This window comes from Lissotriton helveticus, chromosome 11 (genome assembly GCF_964261635.1).
Source record: "Lissotriton helveticus chromosome 11, aLisHel1.1, whole genome shotgun sequence".
Taxonomy (NCBI): Eukaryota; Metazoa; Chordata; class Amphibia; order Caudata; family Salamandridae; genus Lissotriton; species Lissotriton helveticus.
The window spans coordinates 222653968-222680468 of NC_136072.1; the positions used below are offsets into that span (position 1 = coordinate 222653968).

Below are 26501 nucleotides of genomic sequence, written 5' to 3' on the forward strand. Positions count from 1 at the left end.
GCCAAAGTCATCAGGAGAAACTGAAACCGAGCTCAGGAACAATAATTGAGCTTGGTAAACAAAGCACTTGGCAGAAGGCGTAGGGGCTGAGGAACTTCAGCAGGCAGACTGCGAGAAAGTGCACGGGATGGTTTGGCGAGTGAAACCGGCGGCATAGAGAACTGAACGAAATGCAGCTGTCGGCGTGAAGGACGAAAGAAAAACAAGTTGTATATGGTGAGCCGCACAGAATAAAAGAAATGTGCGGCCTCCATTGTTAAAGTGAAAGCGGCGCATGACATTTGTTAAAGGGAAAGGGGTTCATGGCATTTGTTAAATTGAAAGCGCGGCATAGCATGCTCCAAAAGATAAACGCCTAATGTTTTAGAAGTTGAATACGGCAAGCAGCGCAGAACAAAAGAAAGGCGTGTGGCCACCATTGTTAAAGTGAAAGCACGCATTGGTGTGCAGCAAATAAAACAAGCAGGAAGGATGAGGAGAAGAAAGCTGGAATCTGGAATCTGAAAACAGTGCATGTTGGGGAAGTGGGGTTGGGGAAGGAACCCCTTGTCCTTGCATCTCCATCTACCTTGGAGAAGTCATTAAAAAAGAGTGCAGGGAAAGCAGAAATAAAAGGTACCGAGTAATGTCACATGTAAGAGCGGCTGTCCTTATTGGATGGTACAACTGATGAGAGGATGTACTGAAGAGGGAGAAGAAGGGACTATTAAACAACTAAACCAATGAAATAAAAATAATTCTAAAAGACACTGCAAAGAGCTAATAAAATGTATGGGCAGAGCTTAATGACCATATCCTGAATACAGCATGTCTCGAAGAAACAGTGCAAGTGCTGCCTAGGCGAGACCTAAAAACACAAAGTGTGGAGAGAGGGCAAATACCGTGGGCATCACCAGCGGAAGACCTAAAAAAAAATCAAAGGGAAAGGAATCAAATTGCAGCTAAAGTTAACCCCATACAGTGAAATGCTAATCAATATTTAGCCAAAAACACACAAAAGTAATCAAATGTGCACTATTACGGGGAAACTATACCTGACGGCCGCGATCCGTGCCAGTATTTTAACTTTGAAAAGGCGATAGTGTAGTACCTCACTGAAGTGTAAGAAATACATATTCGATCGCAATGTGAGGTAGTTCTGAGATCATCACAGAGGTAAAAGGAGCTAAGCACGAAAGATATCTCAAGTGAAAGTGCACACAAAAGGGAGAAGAACCCATCTAAATAATGAAACACGTGTCGGCTGCCTGCTTGTAACTGATTTTTGTATGAGAAATGTTAATAACTGTAAAAACAATAAATCCAAACCAACACAACTCTGAACTGCAATAATTCTTTATTATTCATACTATATAATGATTGGACTTCTACGAGTTCTCGATATTTCTTTGCTTATTCACTTCATACAAATATCTATATTGTAAAATAAGTAAGTAGACGTTAAAAAAAGGAAGGTATATCATATTATTCATTTGCTTTTTTTAAATTATAAGATAAATCAAGTCTTTGCTTAGATTAATCCCAAAAGTGGGTACCCTACACATGAAACTCCAGGACTTCTCTAACAAGCAGAGGAAAGAGTGACCTTTACAGAAGAACATGAAAGGGAGTCTAATAAATCAACTATAAATCTACAGGTTAAATTAGAAGATCTTGATAATTGTTTGTTGTGCTCATAAGTGCCAGTAAATAAATATAATCACAAAGTAGGACAACCCAATATTCCCCAAGGAACTAGGTACATTACTAATTATACACAACAATGTTAGATGTTGGGATTATGTGGAGATGTCAGTGTTGTTATTAATGGAATGTAAATACTACCAGAATTTAATGTTGACAATATGTTTAACTCAAACTGTACACTAATTAAGCAAAGTACATTTATATATATATTTTGTCAACATACACCTGTGACTGTTGTTCATATTTTGTGCAATTACTTATTAGGATTCACATTGTGGACTTTCAGTGAATTGGCAAATGAGTTGTGATGGAAATGATTCCTCAAGTAAAGAAATATGTCACAGAAATTATCTATAACAGGCGAGAAGTCTACTCTGTGGATCATTCCATTATTAGAACTAATTGTGTGCCTTTTAATAAACCCAAAGGTAAGACTTATAGGCACCATAGTGACTAAATCAGCAAGATCAGCAACAAACACCACCTCCATCTGACTAGTCTTTTCTCCTGTCTTATCTAAACCTCTCTCAACCTTTTGCTGACAACCTCTCACTGTCTGCTTCTAAGTCTCTTGTTACTGTCCCATTCTGCCATTACTTTCCTGCGATGTTCCACCTCCCCTCTCTTATTTCCTTCACTTGCTGGGTTCTCCTTTTCCCATCAGTACATACATATCCTGTCCACACTCACCTCGCCCATCACTTCAACCTTCCCTCATTACTGTTCACTTCTATCACTCCTTTTCTATTCTCACTCCTGCCACTCAATGCATATCATGCCTACTCATCATTGTCTCCCACACTGCTGAACTCTGTATCATTGCCTGTCTCTCCTGTCAATGCCCAACATCTGTTCCTGACAAACACTTCAGTAATTAGCACCTTTCCTGTTGCATCTCGGTCACTGTATACTAGCTAGTAACTTTCAATGGTTAGTAGAGATGAGTCTGAATACTCCAGACCCATTACTGTTTCTTCCCTACACTACCAGCCTTGCAGAGGCTTGATGAGGGACAATGTTGTCCCAGGCAACCTTCTCCACCTACCCCCCTTTGCTGTCCATGCACTTTACTTAAACATTTTTAGAGGTGCCTTCTACCGAAATCTGTTCTTGTAGCTACACGGTATTTTACAGTGCCAACACCTACAAGAAGAATCCCAAAACAAGCACAACGCACACAAGGGAAGTGATACAAATATCACCATCATTATGTAGGCTAGACTTGAATGGGATTGTTTTTAGTAGAGCTTGTTCACACAAATTGTAAGAAATTGAAAGTGCCCTCTGCGTTATTGTCATATTACTGACACTTGGCTGCCACATGGTTTGAAGTTCTCTGACCTGTAGCCTCTAATGATGCTCAGTACAAGGGCCAGGCACACTCCAACTCGTGCTATGTTTAGTAGTGATAGGAAACTGGGTCAAAAGGGTTGAACATTTGTCATTCCATGAGCAAGAACCAATTTACAAAATTCCAGAAAAGGCCAAATGTTATTTGCAGTGGGGACACAGAGATCTCAACAAGGGAACAGATTGAAATGGTTTGACAAGGTTTAATCCCACATAACTGAATATTCATAGGTAGTGTGTGTATGTGTCCGGGGGTGTCAGTTAAATCACATATAGAAGACAATTTGTGCTGGGGTAATAATGTTACCAGCATTGGGGAAGGACGCGAGGACTCCAGGGTCCAGGAACCTCGCAGTCAGACACACCTGAGCCGGAGTTGACAGCTACGCTCCCACCCACTATTTAATCAACCATAGTCCCCGCTACGCGGGACGCGGGCGGACACCGGGCGAAGCCCGGGTAAAGGGCGGGCCCTCTGTGGCCCTCAGAGGCTAGAAATGGCTGGGCTGGGCCACCTCCCTAACGCTCCAGAGACTTGGACACAGCTACGGGAACTGTATTTAAGGTGTCATTACTCCTTATTTTATTTGGTTATTGTTTTAATCTTGTTCTCTACAGTAGTAGTACGATAGAATTCTTAAGTTTTTATCGTGTTTCCAGGGCTCAGTTATTGGGTTATCACAGGGCTAGTGCAAGCGTCACATTTGTAAACATGCCCGACACGAGTAAATTGTCTAAGCCAACCACTTCTCTTCGCATGACTAGGCTTCAGGCCGCTGCAGTACAACCCCTCCCAAGTCTTACTGCTATTGACAAAATGTTACAAAAGACTATTGGAGTGGTCGCCTCTGCAATCGAGAATACAGAGAGGAGAATGTCTATAACTTCTGCTATTTCCCCCCCCCCCCCCCCCCCCCCCAAGGTTGACAAGGATTTCTCACCTGGTACCAATAACCCCCCTGATTTTAGTTCATCTATCGTGTGTTCGTTTGCGGAGCTACCCTGTGCACAAATTGCACAAGACGTAAGTGAAACCTCAGTAGCTCCCGAGTCCCCTCCGAAACTTGTAGCCAGGAAAACTCACAAATCACGGCTGAGGAGGAAGTGCAATTATATGAAATTAGCCAGAAGACACCAATCCGTAGTGGAGACTGAGCTTACCACCACAGACCCCCTTCACATAATGAGGGGACTCCGGTCTGGGCCACACATCTTATATCTGACCTAGAGGCTCAAATTGAACAGATTGTCAGTTCCTACTGTAAAACACTAACCTCCAGACTTGACAAACTGTTCTCATTGATCAATAATGCAGAGGGAGGGAGAACACAGCCGACTAGGCCTGCAGGGAACCCTACCTCTACTGTCTCCACACCCTCCCTCGACCCTAAAAATTTAGCAGGTGACAAAAATACTTTAGTTGCCCATGCCCAAGGTAGTGTATTACCTACCCAGGATTCTGGGCTACCTCTGATCAGGGATGGGGCAACAGTGACGGGGCCAAGCACTACACTGAGGGAAGTAATGGAACATAGTACAGCTCCAGTAAATAAACAATCAAGACCCAAAAGGGACAACCCGAAGGAGGGGTCCCAACCAGCTCTGCCCAATCTAGAACTCCCGGATGAGTCTTTACCTTACGTCGTGGTCCTGGCTGGGGTCCCCCCATTAACTCAGGGGAAAAGCGAGGATTACACTGATTTAAAAAACAAGTGTATCCAATGGCTTAACTTAAATAGGCCCATATCCCCCTAATGTCTCTGGTGAAATATTGGGTGTAAGAAGGGTGGACTGGATAGGGACAGGACCCAAAACTATTGCGGGAAACTGCATAGTGATTAATTTCAGGAGCCCTAGGGCAGTAGAATACATCTGTAGTAGGTCACCAACCCGGGCACCTATGCAAGTTGTTCCTCTGCATTTATCATTCTTCTACCCAATTCACCATCGGAGAGATGGTAAAACTCAAAGTGTTTTCCCAAGGGAGCGTAGGAGTACCATGCCTCCTAAATTTGGATACAGCCTACAGCCATGGGAGGTGACTCGACCGTACTACCCCTCATTCTCCCACTTCGACAGAGTAACAGGTATAGTGTGTTGGAGCAGGTCGATTGACGCCCGGTGTGCTGGTGACCGCTACCCCAAAAGAGTAGCGGTCAAGGTTTCCTAGGAAGGGAAGTGTTAGGAATTGATGTGAATTCCTCCCCCATGGCCCAAACAAGATGTGGTACAGAAAGTGTTGCCCCCGGCCAAAGTGGGAGGACTCAGATTCCGGGAGATAGAACAGCCATCCCGGTAACAAACCGGTAGGTGATTCAGCTGCTCTCTTGGAACATTGCGGGGCTACACAAAAACGTGGATATACCCGATTGGAACAACTTCATTGAGGAATTTGATGTTTGCATGTTCCAAGAGACTTGGAGCTTGCTCCCCATAAATAAATCTGGGTACTCCCGCAATAAGTTCAGGGAAGGTTAGACCAGCGGGGGGCCTTCATGTCTGGATCAAGATAGCATTAAATTGGAAAACAACTGTCCATAAATCAGCCTCGGAGGATATATTACATCTTTCAATCCAAGGGCAGGAGAAAGACAGTAAGATTGACCTATATAATGTATATGCAAGGGGATCCCCGGGGGCCCAAATGTCAGATACAATATCCACTCTGGAGCTAGAAATAGCCAACAAACATCCCCTTTCCAAAATCATTGTAGGAGGTGACTTTAATTGCACCTTCGAACATCTAAGCAGGGAAGATCCCCTGGGGATAGAGGAGGAAGACTCTAAATTCTGCATACCACCTCTGACGTTAGAACCTATTAAAAAAATGGCCGCCAAGGGCAATCCAGATTAATGCCCTGACTCTGGAATACAACCTGAGTGCACTTAATGGCAGGACAAGCTCAGATCCACACGGGGCAAATACATTTAACAGGTTAAATGGTCCATCAAGAATAGATTACATCCTATTGGACACAAGGCTCAGGCGTGATCTAATTGACATGGTGGTAACCTCTTCCCAGGATAGTGATCACAACCCCTTGTGCATGAAGATAAGGTGAGGTCCCAAAAATGAAGCTGGAAACAAAGCTCCTCTAATGCAAACGAAGGAGCTGTCACCTTTTAACGCCAACCGCAGACTGAAATGGAAAAGGGTCAAATCCCAGTAAGAGAACTTGAGTAAGATCAGGGATGACTTAATAGTGACGACCTTAGACTTGGAGCACCTGGCAGTTGATCCAGAAAACCTCCGGGCCCTTTCCTTCTCGTCCGTCTATAAGAACGTAATCGAGAAGGTGGGCCAATATTTTACTATTCATGGTAGCAGTCAGAATCATGCCCAGATAAAATCTAGTAAACCCTGGTACTCGGCTCAATGCTCCACAAAAAGGAAGGCGCTTACCGCAGCCTTTCTTGTAAAGAATCCCTCACTAGTTAGAGCGGCTAGGAAGGACTGCGCTAGGTCCCTATTGCAGGCAAAGCGTGACTGGAAAGAACAACACTGGCAGGATCTTAAATCCGCATCCCAGATGAAGAGCTCTTCCTTATTCTGGGACTTAATCAACAAAGCACAAAGCTAGGAGAGGGGGAGCTGAGCTTATCACGAACCACATTACTGAACATCAATGGCACTCTCATTTTTAAGAGCTATACTGTGGAGGAGTAGAGCTATGTCCTCCTCCACCAGTTAATGAGAATGGTGACGGTGTAGACATAGCCCCCGAAGACCCTTTTTCCAGTATAAAGGTAAAAACTGCCATCAATCATCTGACACCGGGAAAGGCGGCTGGGACGGACGGGCTCTCTGGGGACCTTCTTTTAAATGATCCTGAAATCTGGGCATCCCTTATTTCCCTAATTATGAACCTAATCGTTAAGGGACATCCAGTGCCGGACTCATGGAAGGGTGCTGAGGTGATTACCGTGTACAAAAAGGGGGCAAGAGATGACCCTGCCAATTACAGATCGATCAGTCTGATTTACGTGGTCCAGAAAGTGGTTGGCAGGGTTATTATTGCTCGGGTTGGGCTCTGGATGGACGAGAAGAATATCCTCTCCCATCTCCAAGCGGGATTCAGACAAAAGGTGTGGGAAAGACATGGCTTGGTAGTTCGGACTGGACTGTTCCCATGAGGCACAGGGTCAGAGCTGATTTGCATATAGCCAGTGTCTAACCCAGGGTGGTGTGGAGTGCAAAAAAACGATGGATTTAGGCCCAGATCCTTGTACTGGGGTGAATGTATGACATTGTTCTACATTCTGTCCATCAACTGTGTTTTTTGCAATTTTCAGACAAAAGGTGGGCACAATGGATCAGATCTTCCGATTTTTTTACCATTTATTGGAAGACCGTGACCATCGGGAAGGGCAGCCTGTACATGGCATTTATAGACATTGAAACAGCTTTCTATTTAGTGCCACGCCCTAAGTCATGGAGGGTATTACAAAAAATGGGTTTCCCCCCTGCTCTCCTGGAATTCATTATGAAATTACACGAGGGGAACTATGCAAGGGGCCAGATGGAGCTCCCAGGGACAGCTCACAGAAAGGGTGCCTGTGAAGAGAGGAGTACGCCAGGGATGTGTAATGGCGCCAACTTTGTTCTCCCTCTATTTGAATGGGGAGGTGGACCATTTGAGGGAGGACCCTGCCGACGCCCCATCCCTGGCAGGGGAAAAAACTCCCACCCTGCTCTTTGCGGATGACACCTTCTGATTTCAAAAACTCCTTTTGGCCTCCAAAAGCTGTTAGATCGCTTTTGCACCTTCTGTGAGGATAGAGGTCTTACTATTAATACCTCCAAGACAAAGCTTATGGCTTTCCCTCCTTCCAAGAGATTTAAGAATAATGTCTCCCCTAATGGTACTCCATTGGAGTTGGTAGACTCATTCGACTATTTGGGGGTAAGGGTCAATAGTCGGATGAACTGGAAGGACCACCTAACCAAAATGCTTTTAAACCATAAGCGTGTCTCTGGAGTGATCCTTCGGGAGCAGCGAGAGTCGATAAGTAAACCTGTAACCCCGGCCCTCTCGATGTATGATGGCCAAGCACTGCCTTCGGCACTGTATTGTGTTTAGATGTGGGGGTTCGAGAACATACCTGACTTAGTGAAATCTGACAATACATTCCTGCGTGATCTGGTTTCCCTTCCCTCTTCTACCCCGTTAAAACCATTACGTCAAGATATGGGTAGGCGATCCCTAGCAGACGTAGTTTGTCTGCGCCCGCTACTTTATTGGGTTCGTCTGAGGCGGACCCCAGAGCTTTCAAACTATGCGGCCGCCTTGGACGAAATAATCTCACTCAGAGCGGGTAACAAGATCAAGTGGCTAAATAGCCTTAGGCAGCTGGTCCTAAAACTAGGTTTGAATGACGCATGGGCCACCCAAACACCACCCTCAAAGGCTGTAATAAAGAAACTTTACTGGGATTGGGTACAGGAGAAGGGTTTACGCAGAGACACCGGGGGTACCTTAACAGAGCCGTTCTTAGAGCTTAAGCCTGTTAGGAAACTTGATCCGTTCCTTGACCATATACAAAAACCCCTAGACAGAGCACTTTACTTAAAACTCAGGTTTGGGACTCTGCCGGTGAAGGAGTTCACGGCAGGCTGGAATGTTTCAAGCTCTCCAGATAAATTTTGCCCTGGGTGTGCTGCCCCGAAGGAGTCCGTGACCCACCTCCTTTTTGCTTGCCCAGCATATAGGGGAGCAAGAAAGACATGGTTAAAGCCGATATGTAGGGAGTTGGGCCTTAGATGTCACAAGATGGCCATGAGGGTGCTCGTTACGGACCCCTCATCGTTAGTCTTGGTTTGCGCTGTAGCAACATTTCTGGGCAGCGCATGGTTGACTCGCTTGCGCAGGCTAAAACAGTTGTCCTAATCAAAGACCATTTATGCACCTTATTCGCGACCTTTCTTGTAGTTTTATGCTGCTGGGTTTTTATGTTTTTAATGTGTATATAGTATTTTTTTTTAAACATTGAGTGTATTTTATATTTTTTTAATCGGATTGTTGTATGGACTGACGAATACCAAGGTTGTAAGAATGTCTACTTTTATGATAAAATATTTTATCGAATAAAGTATTACTACTACTAGTTACCAGTGACTCACATGGGTGCAAGGGATTTAGGGCCAGATGTAGGAGCCCTAATACCAGTCGGTAACGGCCGAATTCGTCCGTTACCGACCGGTATTTGGGTTTTGAAATGTAGGGGACAATTTATTTACAGAATCGGTATATTTACCGATTCGGTAAATTTACAGAGTCGGTAAAATACTGAATCGGTAAATATACCGATTCTGCAAATCAATATGTAGGTGGCACTTCACAGAGTGCCACAGTCATTTTAGGAGTCGGTATTTACCACCCAATCCTATTGGGTGGTAAAATACCGAATTCAAGTGTACATGCACATCTGTGCATGCACACCTATGCCATGTGACACACAGACATGCCCTTAGGGCATGTATGTGTGCCACATGGCACACAGGCCTGCAATTGGGGTGCTACAGGGTGTCAAAGTGACACCCCGTTACCCCTGCCAGGATTCGGTATTTACCGATTCGGTAAATACCGATTCGGTATTTCCCATTGATTCCTATGGGCTTCAAGGCCCATAGGAATCAATGTGAAATACCGATTCGGTATTTACCGATTCGGTAAATACCGAATCTTACAGATTCGGTAAATGTTAAAGAAAAATTACCTACATCTGCCTACTTCTAATTTACCGATTCATAAATACCGAATCGGTAAAATTTGGTATTTATGATTCGGTAAATTAGATTTACCTACATCTAGCCCTTAGATAGATATAAAAAAATTATAAGGGAATACTGATATGTCTGCAATCACTGGCAAGTGTAGCAAATTGTGAAATAGCAAGTTTTAACATGGACATTAATGTAGTCAGAGTGGACGAAGAGAGGGCAAGTCATGGCTGATAGCTTTTGTTGAGCTACCAGGCAGAGTGCTGTTTGGAGCATACTAGAGCCAAGTTATTGATGATGAGCCCAACTACCACAGGTAACCTTAGATGTATCTATGTAAACTTTTCACTACTGTAAGAGGGGAATATTGTGAGGTTCCAAACAAAGAGCCTCACAAACAAGCCAACTGGTGAATAAACCTTGTTCCTGTCTTCATCTCATTGACGAGCAGTGGTTGCAGCTGTAAGTATAAAGCTTTCAAAATATTCATAGATTTGGAAGCAAGTGCTTATTACAAATCCTTTACTACTTATTCCTTTAAAAAGATTGTTGTGTTTTCTTTGTTTCAGGTATCCAGTTATTTTGTCTATTGAGAATCACTGTAGTATTCAACAACAGCACAAGATTGCCATGTACATGAAGGACATCTTTAGTGATAAACTGGATCTATCGTCTATAAACACAGGCGACATGAAGCAGCTACCAAGCCCTCAAAGTTTGAAAGGAAAAATTCTAGTGAAGGTAATGTGCTACCAATATGTCATACAGTAAAGCCTGCCTTCCATTATTTTCTGTACTCTACTGCCAAAACCACTGAAAGGAATACACCAACCTTAGCACCTAAGTAGTACTTTAAAGGTAATAGGCCATTTTGTGGTTTGTTGTAAACTGCATGCAGTAGTTTTTGACAACTATTTCTTAGAATGACATTAGGCGGGTTGTGAAGGGTTAATACTTTATATATCATGACAGTTGGGTTTAATTATGGTCCAAGAACTGTTATGTGGAGAACTGGAAGACATACCCGATAGGCAGTAACAGATATTTTTTCCATAACGAATGCCGTTCTGCAATGTTTCAATGACATTTGGGAAATGATTTCAATCTTTTTGGCTTGCCCTGATTAAAAAATATTACATGGTCACTATGGTGTGATGCAGACAATTCTCAAACCACTCTCGAACATATGTTGAAGAAAACTGTGTTAGAGTAAAGAAGCTAACATAGTGCTGGTTGAATGGCATGGCCAGAGTCTATGTGATACTGCATAAGATGAAACTCCAGGAACAGCAGGGTCTGGGCCAAGGGAAGGGGGCACAGTGGCTGCTGGCAAGTCCCAGTATCCCACAGTCCATGCCACATGAGGCTGTAGAACACTCGGGTGGGTCAGAACCAGTGCTCAGAACCCACTGTACTTCATCCAGTGAACAATATGCCTTCTCAAAACTAATAAATATGCTCCTAATGTTTTGACTTTGTCAATGATTGCTTTATATTGTTATGGGTTTTGTAAAACTTTATTTGTGGGGGAGGTCCTAGGATGTTAACAATATTAAAACAAATAATAAATTGGCTAAAAGCTAAGATATTTTTGGGTGTCAAAGCACACATTGCACAACGGTCCTTGGCACTGTGAAGATGTGCTCATTGTTAAAGAGCATAAGACCATCACTCTCAGTGAAGTTAGCCAGTGGCTGAAGTGGGCTTGTCTACTACCCCATACTTTATTCTTTAATGAGGGGAAGGAAAATGTGAATCACGGGACAACAGGATAATGGATGAAGAGAGCTGGGTGAAAGATACTATAAGTATTTTATATATATAATTCTAGTAAACGTAAAGGTTCTCTCTAAGATCAGACCTAATTATGTTTTGTTTTCAAATTGCACGACAAGACCTTTCAGTGTAAAACTATTTAAAACCCCATTACAGTCATACATCATTTAAAGTTCTATGCTCAGAACAAGCATAGTTTTTCTTGATTTGAGCATGCACACCAAGGCAAAAATTGAATTCAAATGTGGTTGCTTGGAAACTTCAAACTCATTGAAAACCAGTGTGCCACTCGGACATAAGCTCCTGAACTTTTATTTCTCAGGGAGTGTTAGAGAGGTATAGAACACTTAAGAGTGGGTACTATTTCAATATTTGGTTCCTGTAGGACAGGCGGGGTTTGAGTGTGACCATTCAAATATAAATCAGTGTTTTTTCTTTGGGAAGTGGCCAGAATGTCCACAGAAAATGGATTCCTTTTTGGGATATTTTGAGCTTTTCTGAGGCATTTTATTCCTTAGATTTTACTCTCCTGTGGACAAATTTGAGAACATAGAATCTGTTGGCGTGGTTGATATTTGTAAACCTGATCTTACATGCAGAAAATGGGGTAGAAGTGGATCTTACCTTCTATGGAAAACTTTCCTGGAAAATGCCAAACCAGAATGACCTCAAGCTATTCTGAATTGGACTTCTTCCTCCAACGTGATTCTGCCTTTGGATTGCCAACCTATTCAAATCATTTGCAGAACTGTATTCATACTAATTTAAATTGAGAGATACACATCTAAGATGTCTGATTTGACAGCCATTTGCGATGTCAATTTTAGCCGATGAGTTACTCTATCACAAACTTGTTGGATATCACGTCTTCTCTATTACAAGTGCATTAAATTGAATGGTACTTGAAATACAGGGGACCTGAAATCTGTCACGTTTGTGACAGAGTAACCCATCCACCATACTCTAAATCAGGCCCTTAATGATTTAAACAAATATTGTTCAGCCAGTAGATTAGTGACCAATGCAGAGAAAACTAAAATAAAGGTTTTGTGGCAGAACAAGGTATCAATCAAGTTGGCACTAAATAGTGAAAAGTTGGAAAAAGTTGATAATTACCAATTCTTAGTTAAGACCATCACTAAATATCTGCCCTAGTTATTGCATTGCCATAAAACCACAGTCTTAACCCATTCGGTATTCATGACGGAATGGTTCATGAGCACCAGTGCTCGCCTGTTCATGAACGAACCATTCCATCATGTGCACACTTGCAAAAAATCCCTCTGTTGTAAACAGCAGAGAGATTTCCTTTTTTCCTTGGAAGGTGGGGAATCTCTCCTGAGGCATTTGTTTTGGTTTTCTTTGTAATGACGATCATGCGCATAACGCGCTGACGTCATTATACTGAAAACAAAACGGAAACTTAGTTTCAGTTTCTTTGCTTCGGTGCTCGTGGGGCTATCTCAGACCCCTGAGCACAAGAACACACCGGAGAGGTATCATTGGAAAGGGCACCCTTCCCTAGTGGATCCCAGCTTGGGGATCGCTGCAGCAGGGCGAACCCCAAGCCAAGATCCACCCATCAGACACCAGGAAGGGGGGGGGGGTGCTCTTCTTGGGCAAGGGCCTTTGCTTTCCCCATTTCAAATGGGCACATTCGGTCTTTCAGTATCCCTGAATCTACCCCCCAGGGGGCAGAAAGCACCGTTGACACCACAGATTCTTTTTTTGTAGTTAAGGGGTGGGGGCTGCACAGAATGAGCATGCCAATGCTCCCCTCGCCCTAAAAAAACAAAACTACGTATTTCTGCCCTGGAAGCAGATGGGGGCATTAGCCACTGATCTGCAGAAAGCCCCCTAAGCAACAGGGATTTGTTTTTGTTTCTTATACGTACGGGTGGGCGCTTCCCAGAATGAGAATGCCAATGCCCCCCCCCAAAAAAAACTGTTACAGTCTTTCTGTTCCCCTGGGAGGCAGATGGGGCAATTGCCCCTTATCTGCCCCCTGAGAGGGCAGAAAGCCCACTGGGCACCAGTGATTATAATTTTTTTAATGCATATGGATGGGGGATGCCCAGTAGGGCATGCCAATGACCTCACTCCAAAAAACATTGATGCCCCCTTTCTGCCCCCCCCCCCCGGAGGCAGATGGGAGCAAAACCCCTTATCTGCCCCAATGGTGGGACAGAAAGCCCACTAGGTACCATGGATTCTTTTTTCAAAGTTAAGGGGTGTGGGCCGTCCAGAATGGGCATGCCAATGTCCCCCCCCAAAATGCCACAGACTTTCTGCCCACCCCAGGAGGAAGCTGGGACAATAGCCCCCCCCAGACAGCCCACCAGGCACCAGGGATTACGTTATACATAGGGGTGTGCGTTGCCCAGAATAGCCACACCAATGCCCCCAACTCCCAGAAAAATAGCCACAGTCTTTCTACCCCACTTGGGGGCATATCGGGTCAATAGCCCCCAATCTGCCAACCTCCGGGCCGCAGAAAGCCCACTTGGCACTGATCTTTTTTTGCAATGTGACTAGCTGTGGATTGTGAGCCCTACCACAGCCAGCACCTAGCGAAACATAGCAAGCCCCTGTACATTTTTTTAAACTAGACACCAAGGGGAATCCAGGATCTGTTACCAAGAATCCCTTGCAAACCTCAGACTTAGTAAAATAAAAACACAATTTCCTCACATTTCTGTATTTGAAAAGTTCCGGAATCTGTGTGGATCCACAAACTTCCAACCATCCAGCATTCCCCAAAGTTTTGTGATAAAAAAGGGTACCTCACTTTTGTGGGTAGGCCTAGTACCCGCGACAGGAAATTGCCAAAAACGCAATGTGGACACATCACATTTTTCCTGTGACAACTGACCTTTTTTTGCAATGTGCCTAGCTTCGGATTTTGGATCCTATCTCTGCCGATGCCTAAGGAATCCTAGCAAACCTATACATTTTTAAAAACTTGACACCCAGTTGAATCCAGGATGTGGTGACCACAAAGTTTGTAGAAAAAAGAAAAAACACATTTTCTTCACATTGCTGTGATGGAAAGTTCTCGAATTTGTGTGTATCCACAAGCTTCCCCAACGTTCCCCCAAGTCTCCCGATAAAAATCTCACTTGTGTGGGTAGCTTAGGGCCCGTGACAGGAAATGGCCCCAAACGCAATGTGGACACATCACATTTTTCCACCGAAAACTGACCCTTTTTTGCAACGTGCCTAGATATGGATTTTAGGCTCTAGCTCAGCTGGCACCCTGGGAAACCAATCAAAATGTACATTTATGAAAACTAGCCACCCTGGGGAATCCAGGATGGGGTGACTTGTGTGACTCTCATTAGGTTCTGTTACCCAGAATCTCTTGCAAACCTCAAACTTGGGGGGAAAAATAAATTTTCCTCATATTTCTGTGATGGAAAGTTCGGGAATCTAAGGGGAGCAACAAACTTCCACCAACCCAGCATCCCCCCAAGTCTCCAAATAAAAATAGTACCTCACTTGTGTGGATAGGCCGAGTGCTCCTGACAGGAAACTGCCCAAAATTCACTGTGGAGACTTCGAAATCCAGGTCTGGTGGCTCAGTGGAGTAATGTGTCCAATGCAGGGACCTCTGTTCGACCTCATGGTCACAGTTTCAAATCCCGAGGGTCCACTCAGCCTTTCATCCATCTGAGGTCCATAAAATAAGTACCATTGAGTTGGGTAACAATGAACATCTGTTATTCAGCGCCAAGAGAACTCTGGGTTAACGTGCACTTTACAACTACACATGTTAAAATTATCGATTACAAAATGACCTTGTTTTGCAAGGGAGTCACCTGCGTTTTTGATCTGTCGCTCGGCAACCATCTAGGGAAACCTACCAATCCCAGACATCTCTGAAAACTAGACACCCGGGAGAGTCCAAAGAGGTGTGATTTCTATGGATCCCCCAATGTTTTCCTACCCAAAATCCCCTGCAAACCTCAGACTTTGCTGAAAAAAAATCAAATTTTTCCCAAATTTTTGAGTGGGAAAGTTGGGGGATCACTGGGTTGACACACATTTTATACCAGCCTGGTGTCCCTCCGGTATCTCGATAAAAATGGTACCTCACTTGTGCGGGTGGCCCAAGTACCTGCGACTGGCAAGGGCCTAAAATGTATTGTGGAGACATCAAAATTATCTATCACAAAACAAGCTGGTTTTGAAAGGGGGGCACATGTGTTGTTGGTCCCGGGCTCGGCGGCCATCTAGGGAAACCTACCAAATCCAGACATTTCTAAAAACTAGACACCCGGAGAAGTCTAGGGATGTGTGACTTGTGTGGAACCCCCAAAGTTTTCCTTCCCACAATCCCCTGCAAACCTCAAATTTAGCTACAAAATTCACATTTCCCTCACATTGAGTGGGATTACTGTGCCGGCAACAATTTCCTACCACCCGGCATTCCCCTTGGTCTCCTAATAAAAATTATATCTCTCTTGTGTGGGTGCAGAATAGCCTAAAAATGTTTAAAAAAATAGGGGTACTCTGAGTGGTAGGACATTTGTGCTGGTGCAGTGATCCCAGGTAGAAAATGTGATTTTCTTCAGCTAAATTTGAGGTTTGCAGGGGATTCTGGGTAGGGAAACTTTGAGAGATCCATGCAAGTCACACATCCTTGCACTCTCCCAGGTGTCTAGTTTATAGAAATGTCTGGGATACCAATCCTTCGATGGCCCAAGATCAAAAACACAGGTGACTCGCTCACAAAACAAGGTCTTTTTTGTGATTAATAATTTTGAAGTCTCCACACTAGGTTTTGGGCCATTTCCTGTCATGGGCACTAGGCCTACCCACACACATGAGGTACCATTTGAGACTTTGAGGAATGCTAGGTGGCTGGAAGTTTGTGGTTCCCCGCAGATTCTAGAACACTCCCTCACAGAAATGTGAGGAAAATGTATTTTTGGGACAAAGTTTGAGGTTTACAAGTAATTCTGGGTAACGGAACCTAGTGAGACCCACACAAGTCACCCCATCCTTGATTGCCCTGGATGTCTAGTTTTCAGAAATGTATAGGTTTCCTTAGGTGCCGGCAGAGCTAGGGTCCAAAATCCACAGCTAGACACATTGCTAAACAAGCATTTACATTGCAACAGTCTCGCCTTTGGAAAAGTTAGAGCTATTGGCATTGTTAATGACAAACTTTTTATTTATGTGTTGGTTTTGAAAACAGATAAATAAATGGCACTGTCATTTACAATGCCAATCGCTTAATCTCTCGCAAATGCAAGAGCTATTACATTTGCACCCACACACAGAGCCACACACACACACACACCCACACACAGAGACACACACACAGACACACCCACACACACAGAGACACATACACACACACACAAAGCCCTGGCCCATCCCCCATCCAAGCCTAGTGAATCTGCTCCCATACATCGACATATACACTGGACAACACCTTAAAGGGAAATGTTGCGGCAAGGAGATATTTATGTGTTGTGTGGGTTTGATGGCTGCTTCAAAGAGGGAGACAAGGAAAAGGAATTCAGTTAACATCTTTGGCAAATGAAGAGTTGCCATTTATTTCCTGGACTTCCAGGTTCCCTAAGCAACCCCTTTCCTCCCCGTAATGTTTGAGCACCCCTCAAGTCCCCTTGCCCTGTACCCCACCCCCGCTCTCTCCCTTCCTCCCCCACTCCCAGCCCCCTGCTCTCCCCTCCCTGTCATGGCGGCGTTCGCTGACAATAGCCCGGCACCCGCCTCCTGCCGCGCTGACAATGTGCCCGGCGATAGGATGGGAAGGGAACCTGCAAGCGTGGATATTTTTAGGCAATCAAGCTTCCATACACTTTTGTAATAAGCTTTGGACTCCAGAAGTTCAGAAGTGGTCAAGCTTTTGTGCCATGGAAATATCAAGAAGTGAACTAAAGATGTGCTGCGCAAGTTAGAAATACATTAGTGAAAATCGAGGCCTCACTGAAGGTGGAAAACATTAGAACGTTGGATGCATTCCACCTATGGAAGGGGGAGTTGAGAGAGGCCTGCAAGAGAGAATCTAGGGCAAGGGATTTCTATTGGGTTTCAAGAAAACCCTCAGCGTGTTACATGCTGGAGTCCTGGGAAAACCTAAGGATATATCCTTATATATATGCATTGCCAAGCCCTCAGAAGCGTTTGCTGCTATTAAAATTTCGGGTGGCGTTGAATTTTCGGGGGCAGATTTACAAGCCCCTTCCGCCAGTTTTGCGTAATTTTTTGCATGATAAAAATAACGCAAAAGTGTTGCAAAGGGCTTGTAAATCTACTCCTCGATTTTTAAAACCAGAGGAGTTTGACGCACCGTCTGATTCTGATAATAACTGCACCTGCGGATTACAGGGCACACATTTTAATGTCCATCTCTTGTTCGATTCTTAGGATTTTTACAGATTACGATGTCAGATTTTAAAACCACTCTTTTTAAAATATATCATCGCAAGGCGCTTCTCAAGAACATGGAATTTTAGATGTGGCTTGTGCATTAGCAAAACTTTTAAGAACTAGCCTCGGCTAGAAGTATTGCTAGAGAGTAATATTGGTTAAAGCTGGTCGAACTCCATGTTGATTCTACAGCAGGAGCGTTGAAGTGGCAAATTCGATATCATGACATTTTATTCTGAAGCATACTTTGTGGTTAGGTGCGGGGGAAATGAGAGACATAGAAAAAGAGCAAGAGAAACAGACAGCGAGAGACACAAAAATATACACTACATTTTATATATATATATATATATATATATATATATATATATATATAGAGAGAGAGAGAGAGAGAGAGAGAGAGAGAGAGAGAGAGAGAGAGAGAGAGAGAGAGAGAGAGAGAGAGAGAGAGAGAGAGAGAGAGAGAGAGAGAGAGAGAGAGAGAGAGAGAGAGAGAGAGAGAGAGAGAGGAAAAAAAAAAAAAACACCATGGAAAGAGTCATGCATTAGCAGTCCTAATAAACCGAGAGAGCTATAGAGACAGGGAAATGAAGACAGAATGCAATAGGAAGACAGACCTAGAGAGAATGAGACAGAGTGATAAAGAGAGACAGAAAGAGGGAGTCTGCTTTAGATAGGCAGACATAGATAGATAGATTAAACATGAAACGAGCTAACCACTAAGCTACGGACTTTTTTCTATATGCTAATTACAATACACTCCTTTTATTACATTGTATTCACTATAATATTGCTAACAAAGCTTCGAAGTATATATTGGTTAAAGCTGGCCGAACTCCATGTTGATTCTACAGCAGGAGCGTTGAAGTGGCAAATTCGATATCATGCCATATTATTCTGAAGCATATTTTGTGGTTAGGTGCGGGGGAAATGAGAGACAAAGAAAGAGAGCAAGAGAAACAGACAACGAGAGACACAAAAATATACACTATATGTATGTGTATATATATATATATATATATATTCACTGAAAAAACCATAGGTTATAGACCATATATAGTTAGGAATTAGCATTTACAAAACCTTGAAAATTCACTGAAAAAACCATAGGTTATAGACCATATATAGTTAGGAATTAGCATTTAAAAAACCTTATTTTACTCACACAAAACCATTAAAATTCCATATATAGTTAGTTGCACTAACTATATATCGCGCACCCGCAATCCACTGCTGATCATGTCACATATTACATCATTCATGACATGGTCAGTGACATCACTGATGACATCACTGATGACATCTCAAATGACATCACTGATGACATCTCAAATGACATCACTGATGACATCATCTAGTGTCTGTGTGTTTTTGTAAAGTTTAAATATGTTTTACATATTGAAGAATGAGTGGATGTATAAGTGTCTGGATGAAGGATTTAGTAGGTGCGTGACTGACTGTATGAGTGAGTGATTAAATGTGTCTCACTGAATGCATGGGTTAGTGACTAAACTGTCTTAATTTGTGCATCATTATGTCTGTTGTTCTGTAAACTGCTGCATGTGTTGATCATTAGCTATACGAGAGGCTATATGTGTTATTAATTGGTTGCCCAAGTATTTCTATGGGAGATTGAGTTTGTGTAGGGGTGGCTGGAAGGTGTGTGACTCTATGCATAGATGTGTGAGCAGTTTATTCACTAGGTGTATGAGTTCAAGAGTGCATGTGGAAACAGCTACATGGGCAGTTGACTGTGTGCATGAGTGTATTGATGAGTGAATGGATATCTCAATGCTACATGTCATAGTAAGTACATATGTAAAACACAGTACATGTGAGAGTTGGCATATATAAATAACTGTGCATGAGAGCCACTGAATGAGTGAGTAGTTGTATCGATCATTGTGAACTTGTATCAGGGATTGTATAAGAGAGTAAATATGTGTTAGTATATGTTTCAATAAGTAAGGTGTGTTTAACTGTATAGTTGAAGAAATGGAGGTGAGATTGTTTCTTTGCATGACTGACTGGGTGTGTGAGTAACTCCATGGATGAGTGGCAGTGTGTGAGTGTCTGTATACACTGAGTGTATCTAAGGTTATATTAGAGTCTGAAGAGGTTTATCGTATTAGCACAAGAGTGATGTCAAATGAGATGTCATCAGTGATGTCATCAGTGATGTCATCAGTGATGTCATCAGTGATGTCACTGACCATGTCATGAATGATGTAATATGTGACATGATCAGCAGTGGATTGCGGGTGCGCGATATATAGTTAGTGCAACTAACTATATATGGAATTTCAATGGTTTTGTGTGAGTAAAATAAGGTTTTTTAAATGCTAATTCCTAACTATATATGGTCTATAACCTATGGTTTTTTCAGTGAATTTTCAAGGTTTTGTAAATGCTAATTCCTAACTATATATGGTCTATAACCTATGGTTTTTTCAGTGAATTTCAATGGTTTTTTAATAGCAAATATCATAAGCTGTCGAATGTCAAGTACGTGGTAAGTGAAAACATTTTCGTGTTTATGCACACTGATCTGCTTTGAATGGTGCCCCCCCCCTCATTTCTATTAGGAGTACTCTCTCTTTGCAGATAGTGAAAGGTAGTTAACGCAGGCCTTTGCCCCCATTGTAATCCGTCGTGCCTGCTTCTCTCTCCATTTGATTGATTGTTATCCAAGTATTTACTGTTTTAGAATTAGTTCTCTTTGGTTCATTCTCTATTTACAAACAAACACAGAGTCGCAATACTCTGTTTAGTCTTTGCAGATAACGAAAAATCGTGTAAAAAAAAAGAAAAGGAATCGAGCAAAATCAGTAGGCCACTAATGGGATCTCTTTTTGACCTCGCTAAAATAGAAACATTAGGAACAACCCCTCATGACAAATACAAAACTAGTGAGATGAACTGAACTCCACACAATGATGGCTGCAAAACAGCTCGGCTCCGCCACCCACCCCGCCCAAAATAACGATAAAGAACGGCTGCCATGATTGGTTGCGGAATGACCACGACGGAGCTACGAAATGGTGCTGCTCTCATGCTAACCCCAGCTTCAGTCTGAAACATCCAGAAACACTGTAGACTACCAATTCGATCAGTTCCGGTAGCGCCCCAATGTAACCCGGTAGAGAAGAACTAGCCCTCCCCTCTTTGACTGATGGTTCTTGTTGCCTGTCCCTTCTGTTGTCATTTAACAGAACTATTTAGCCTGCTGAAAGGGGTTGTGTTCCGACCGCTGGTTGGTGGAGACATTTTGACTATATTCTGTACCTGCGTTGTCGCGTAATGCGTCATATGACGCGCCGCGTTAGCGCATCCGGAAGTCATCCGGGGCGCGCAGCGCGTAACGTAAGCATAACAAGTCATGTGACTTGTTAATTAAACTTTTCATTGGTTCATTTTACTTTTCTTATTGTAATGATGAAAGGCTTGGTCATATGACCTAAAAATTACGCTTTTCATTACTTCCGAACATTATTTTTTCTTAAATATATGTTATAATGTTCCAGGCTAATGTACTTTCCCAGAAATTTTACAACTGTCCTGCAAGTAAAATATATTCTTTTTTCGAGAAAAAGAGCGTTTCTTCGTCCCATGACGGAGCCGTTGAGCAAAAGAGGGTCGACCTGCTGTCTTAGTCGCCGATACGCCTGAATATGAGATTCTTATCGATCACTTTATGTTGCAGGAATAGAAAACACAACAGCCCTTGACCATTTATCTTTACTGCATTCCTTCGTATTATACCTTTTACCCTTCATGTAATTGGTCTGCTTTATTTCACTTGCCTTTTAATGATTCTAAAACAGTCACTATTATTAAAAACTTTACCAATGTATATACTACTACCATGTTTTCTTTTAAAAACCTTTATTGTGAAAATTTCATTATACAAATACGAGCCTATAACCACGTGGGCCTGCCACAGAGCAAACTGTAATCGTATATGATGAATAGACATTTACACTGTAGAGGAACGTAACGGGCGGGCCATTAGGTTGCAAGAACTAAGGTGTCTAACAGTTACGGAATCGGTGGACGTACATTTTATAATTAAAATACGACAGGGCCAGTTACAATAAAATTATCTAGATATACATTTGCGGGCAAGTACCATGGGTGACGTTAATTCGAACTTTCAACAGTACAGTAATCAATAACACATCAGAACTTAATATCAATAGGGATGTCGAAATATTCAATCAATTCTCGTCCCCGCCCGCCATGTGCTTCAAAACTGCATACGTATCTCGTGATTTCAAGGTTCTGCAACCAGTACACAACAAGGAGTTACGAGTCCCATTTATTCCGGCGCCATTTTGGGCGAGGACGGGCAGGTCCAGGATATAGTCAAAATGTCTCTACCAACCATCGACTATGATGATGTTCATATGCTGTATTTATTAGAGTAACACTCATCTGTCCACATGAAATTAATTTGCCACAATCTAAACATGTCATTTTAATCTTTCCAAAGTTCTTCTAAATATTTGGGACCGTTTCCCTTGCCTCTGAAGCTCTCAGTGCCACTTCTTTGATGAATGTACTAGCAGGTCAGGGGTTCTCCTCCAAATCTCTCTTTTATGCAGCACTATAATTAATTGGTGCCACCTCTCCATATGACGATGCATGGTATAGTTACCACAACTATATTTTTTTTCGGTTCCTCTGGAGAGTTCATCGTGGCAGATGAAGCGTGTAACGTACCGGGCATTTACCTTTTTTTGCATGTACAGGAAAGGAAAAAAAAATCGAGCGTCCGAGTTCTAAGGTGTCCCAGGGCCATTTTAGTGGACCAGGCCCAAATCCAAAGAACAGGCCGCCATTTTGAGAGTCCTCTTGCAGCCGCCTGTCGCTGTAGCATCAAGAGCAGCCGAAACTCAGCTGAATGGCAACTGAAACGGTAAAGGGGCGCCCCACTACAGCAGACGAGCCTCCACCTAGGAAGGCCCATTCACGCCGGCTCCCCCCCCCTTCGGGCACCCCACGCCGTTATTCGGAGCAGTATTGTAGGATGGCCACACCAGTGCGGCAACTTGCTAGACATCACCTCGGTGGTAACCGAATCTCAACGCCTTGTGGTGTCTCCTATTCAGAAAACATTGTTATGCTGCCTTCGACCTATTCGCCGCAAGTGCGCACACAACTCAACTGCATAGCTTGCTAGACACCACCTCGGTGCCATCCGGATCTTGGAATGTCAGCACCTTTTGGTGTCTTCTCTTCAGAAAATATTGTTGCGCTGCCTTTGGCCCCATTCGCACATCGGTCCGCTACTGACGCCATCTCACAGGCTAATGGGGCGCCCCACGCCGAGTTTCAGCATTGTAGAATAACCACACCAGTACAGCAACTTGCTAGACATCACCTCGGTGCCATCCGGATCTCGGCGCCCCACTGCAGATGAAGTGCCTCTCAACTATGAAACCACCACGGTGACATCCGGATCTTGGCGCGTTGTGCTGCCTTCGGCCTATTCGCACATCGGTCCGCTACTGACGCCATCTCACAGGCTAATGGGGCGACCCACGCCGAGTTTCAGCATTGTAGGATGACCACACCAACTTGCTAGACATCACCTCAGTGCCATCCGAATCTTGGCATCTCAACGCCTAGTGGTATCTTCCATACAAAAAATATTGTTACGCTGCCTTTGGCCCCATTCGCACATCAGTCCGCAACTTAGACATCACCTCGGTGCCATCCGGATCTTGGCATCTCAGCGCCTTGTGGTGTCAGTCAGAAAATATTGTTGCGCTGCCTTTGGCCCCATTCGCACATCGGTCCGCTACTGACGCCATCTCACAGGCCAACGGGGCGCCCCACGCCGACTTTCAACATTGTAGGATGGCCACAGAAGTGCGACAACTTACTAGACACCACCTCGGTGCCATCCGGATCTTGGCGCGTTGTGCTGCCTTCGGCCTATTCGCACATCGGTCCGCTACTGACGCAAACTCACAGGCCAACGGGGCGCCCCACGCCGACTTTCAGCATTGTAGGATGGCCACACCAGTGCTGCAACTTGCTGGACACCACCTCGGTGCCATCCGGATCTTGGCGCGTTGTATTGCCTTCGGCCTATTCGCACATCGGTCCGCTACTGACGCCGCCTCACGTGCCAACGTATTTTCTCCGCATTTTATACCCTATGCCGCATAACAGGTCATGTGACTTGTTTATAAAACTTTTCATTGGTTCATTTTACTTTTGGTTTCCTAATGATGGAAGGCTTGATCATATGACCTAAAAACAACACTTTTCATTGGATGAAAACTTTTTTTTTCCCCCAAACGATGAAAGCCCCACCTTGTTTCTGGATGTTTCAGACTAAACTGGCGTCAGCATGAGAGCACCACCATCTCGTAGCTCCGTCGTGGTCATTCCGCGAGCAATCATGGCAGCCGCTCCCCACCAGAAGCCTGCAGGAGTCGGGGCCCCCAAAACTTTTGATGAATTCTCAAGGCGGAGGGGACGCTTTCGAGAATGGGGTCCAAGACCTAGCAGACAAGCGTCCGATTTCCAAGGTGTCCCAGGGCCATTTCAGTGGACCACGCCCAAAAAGGAAAGAGCCTGCCGCCATTTTGAGAGTCCTGTGGCAGCCGCCTATCGCTGCACCGCAAGAGTGGGCGCAACTCAGCTGAATGGCGGATTTTGACACAGTGGACCAAAAGCGGACGGAATGGCAACTGAAACGGTAAAGGGGCGCCCCACTAAAACAGATGAGACTCCACCTGGAGAGGCCCGTTCACGCCGCCTCCCCCGGGGCGCCCCACGCCGTTATTCGGAGCAGCATTGTAGGATACCAAAACCAGTGCGGCAACTTACTGGACATCACCTTGGTGCCATCGTTCTGCTGCCTTGGAACTATTCGCACAACAGTTTGCTACTGATGACCCACCCCCGCGACGCCCCACGCCGTTATTTGCTGGGTGGCAACTTACTAGACATCACTTTCGTGTCATCTAGATTTCGGCGCGTTCTGCTGCCTTGGAACTATTCGCACAACAGTTTGCTACTGATGACCCACCCCCCGCGACGCCCCACGCCGGAAATCTGGACGTTGTGCTGCGTTGGGACTATTCGCACAGCCGACCGCTACTTCGTTGTTTTTCCCTAAAAATGTTTATATGTTATTACTATTTTTGTTTTCTTGTATATATTTATAAATTATTAAAGTTTTATAATCTTACTACTTCGTCGGAGTGCTATATATTTTTAATGTGACACATAATTGTAAAAACTTTGATGTACAAAGAGTCATCCCTGGAATCTTCCGCTTCACGCTCGGTCCCCTCCCCAATCACAATACAGGATGGTTTTCAGATAATAGCAACGCTTCTGCTGTGACGGATCTCATCGAGTGTGGGCCTTGATCTACTATAACTCCTTTGAAGAGGGGTGATTCTTTACAGCTGTGGCCATAAACTACATCTACAGGGCTAGCTGATAGCCTAGGACCGGCCTGGACAATCGGACACAGAGGAAAAGGAGTGTCAGAGGGTGCGGTAGTGAATAGGGCGAAAGGGAGGTGTCGGGCGGGCACAGGGTGTGATTCTCAGGGAAGAGCAGCGCAGATGGGGGGAGGTTTATTACCCATGCTTAAGACAGAGAGCGGGGGTGACCACTGCCTGGGTGAGATGCTTGCGAGGGTGGGGAGCCATGCTAAGGATCGACAGCGTGCACAGAGTGGGTCTGGTCAAGGCATCTAAAATGGCTGCCGTGCACGACAAAAGTGTGGCATTTGAAAAAAGACAAGATGGCGCACACAATGTTTTTCAACAATTCCTGATTTCCTTCGAATCGAACGTTAACAGACGTTGGGGCATATTACCAAAGTTAAGCGATATTTATCCCTAACGATGCATTGCAAAGATTTTTTTACCGTCAGAAATTATCGCAGATAAACCTTGCTATTATCAAGGTTTATTGCAAATACGATAAAAAACGTCCGCAATGCATTAATATCGCTGAAAACTCAGCGATATTCATGCATTACCGAGCTAATGCTCTTAGCCATGTTATCCACCTCCCATTGGATAACATGGCTAAGAACTGCTCAGGGCAGCTGTTACTTTTTGGAGATATTCGCGCTTATCTCGAATATTTCCAAAAGTTGATAATAGGAGATAGCGATGTTAGCGACTGTTTCCAGTCGCTAACATCTTGGCATGCCCACTTTGCATGTCATTAGTGATAAATATCACTCACATGCAAAGTGGGACCCAAGATGGTCGCTATCTCCTACTAGCCGTCGCTAACTGGTGTTAGCAACAGCTAGGTAATACAGATATAATTTTATCTCCGCGAAGCGGAGCGCTGTTACAGATATATATCTTGTTTTTGAACGTTAATTTCTCAAAATGCACTGAAGCACATATATTGAGACATAGCAAAGGCACATCGGGCTACCAGTCCCTAATATTTTACCAAGTTTCGTGCAAATCCATTCAGCCGTTCGATTATTATTATTATTATTTTTTTTGCCCCGCGGGGCCCTTTTAAAACCTCCACATCAAACCTAGGGGGTCAGCGAGGATCTACTATGCCC

General features: G+C 44.0%; 1 protein-coding gene across 6 annotated transcripts in view; it reads left to right on the forward strand.

The window, feature by feature from the left end:
• The window catches only part of PLCH1 (phospholipase C eta 1), a 942696-nt gene that overhangs the window by 680739 nt on the left and 235456 nt on the right, over positions 1 to 26501 (forward strand). For all 6 annotated transcript variants that reach the window (XM_078667769.1, XM_078667764.1, XM_078667766.1 and 3 more), the window contains exon 10: positions 10327 to 10498. In XM_078667769.1, coding sequence (XP_078523895.1) covers positions 10327 to 10498 — 172 coding nt within the window. The remainder of the gene's footprint in view (positions 1 to 10326; positions 10499 to 26501) is intronic.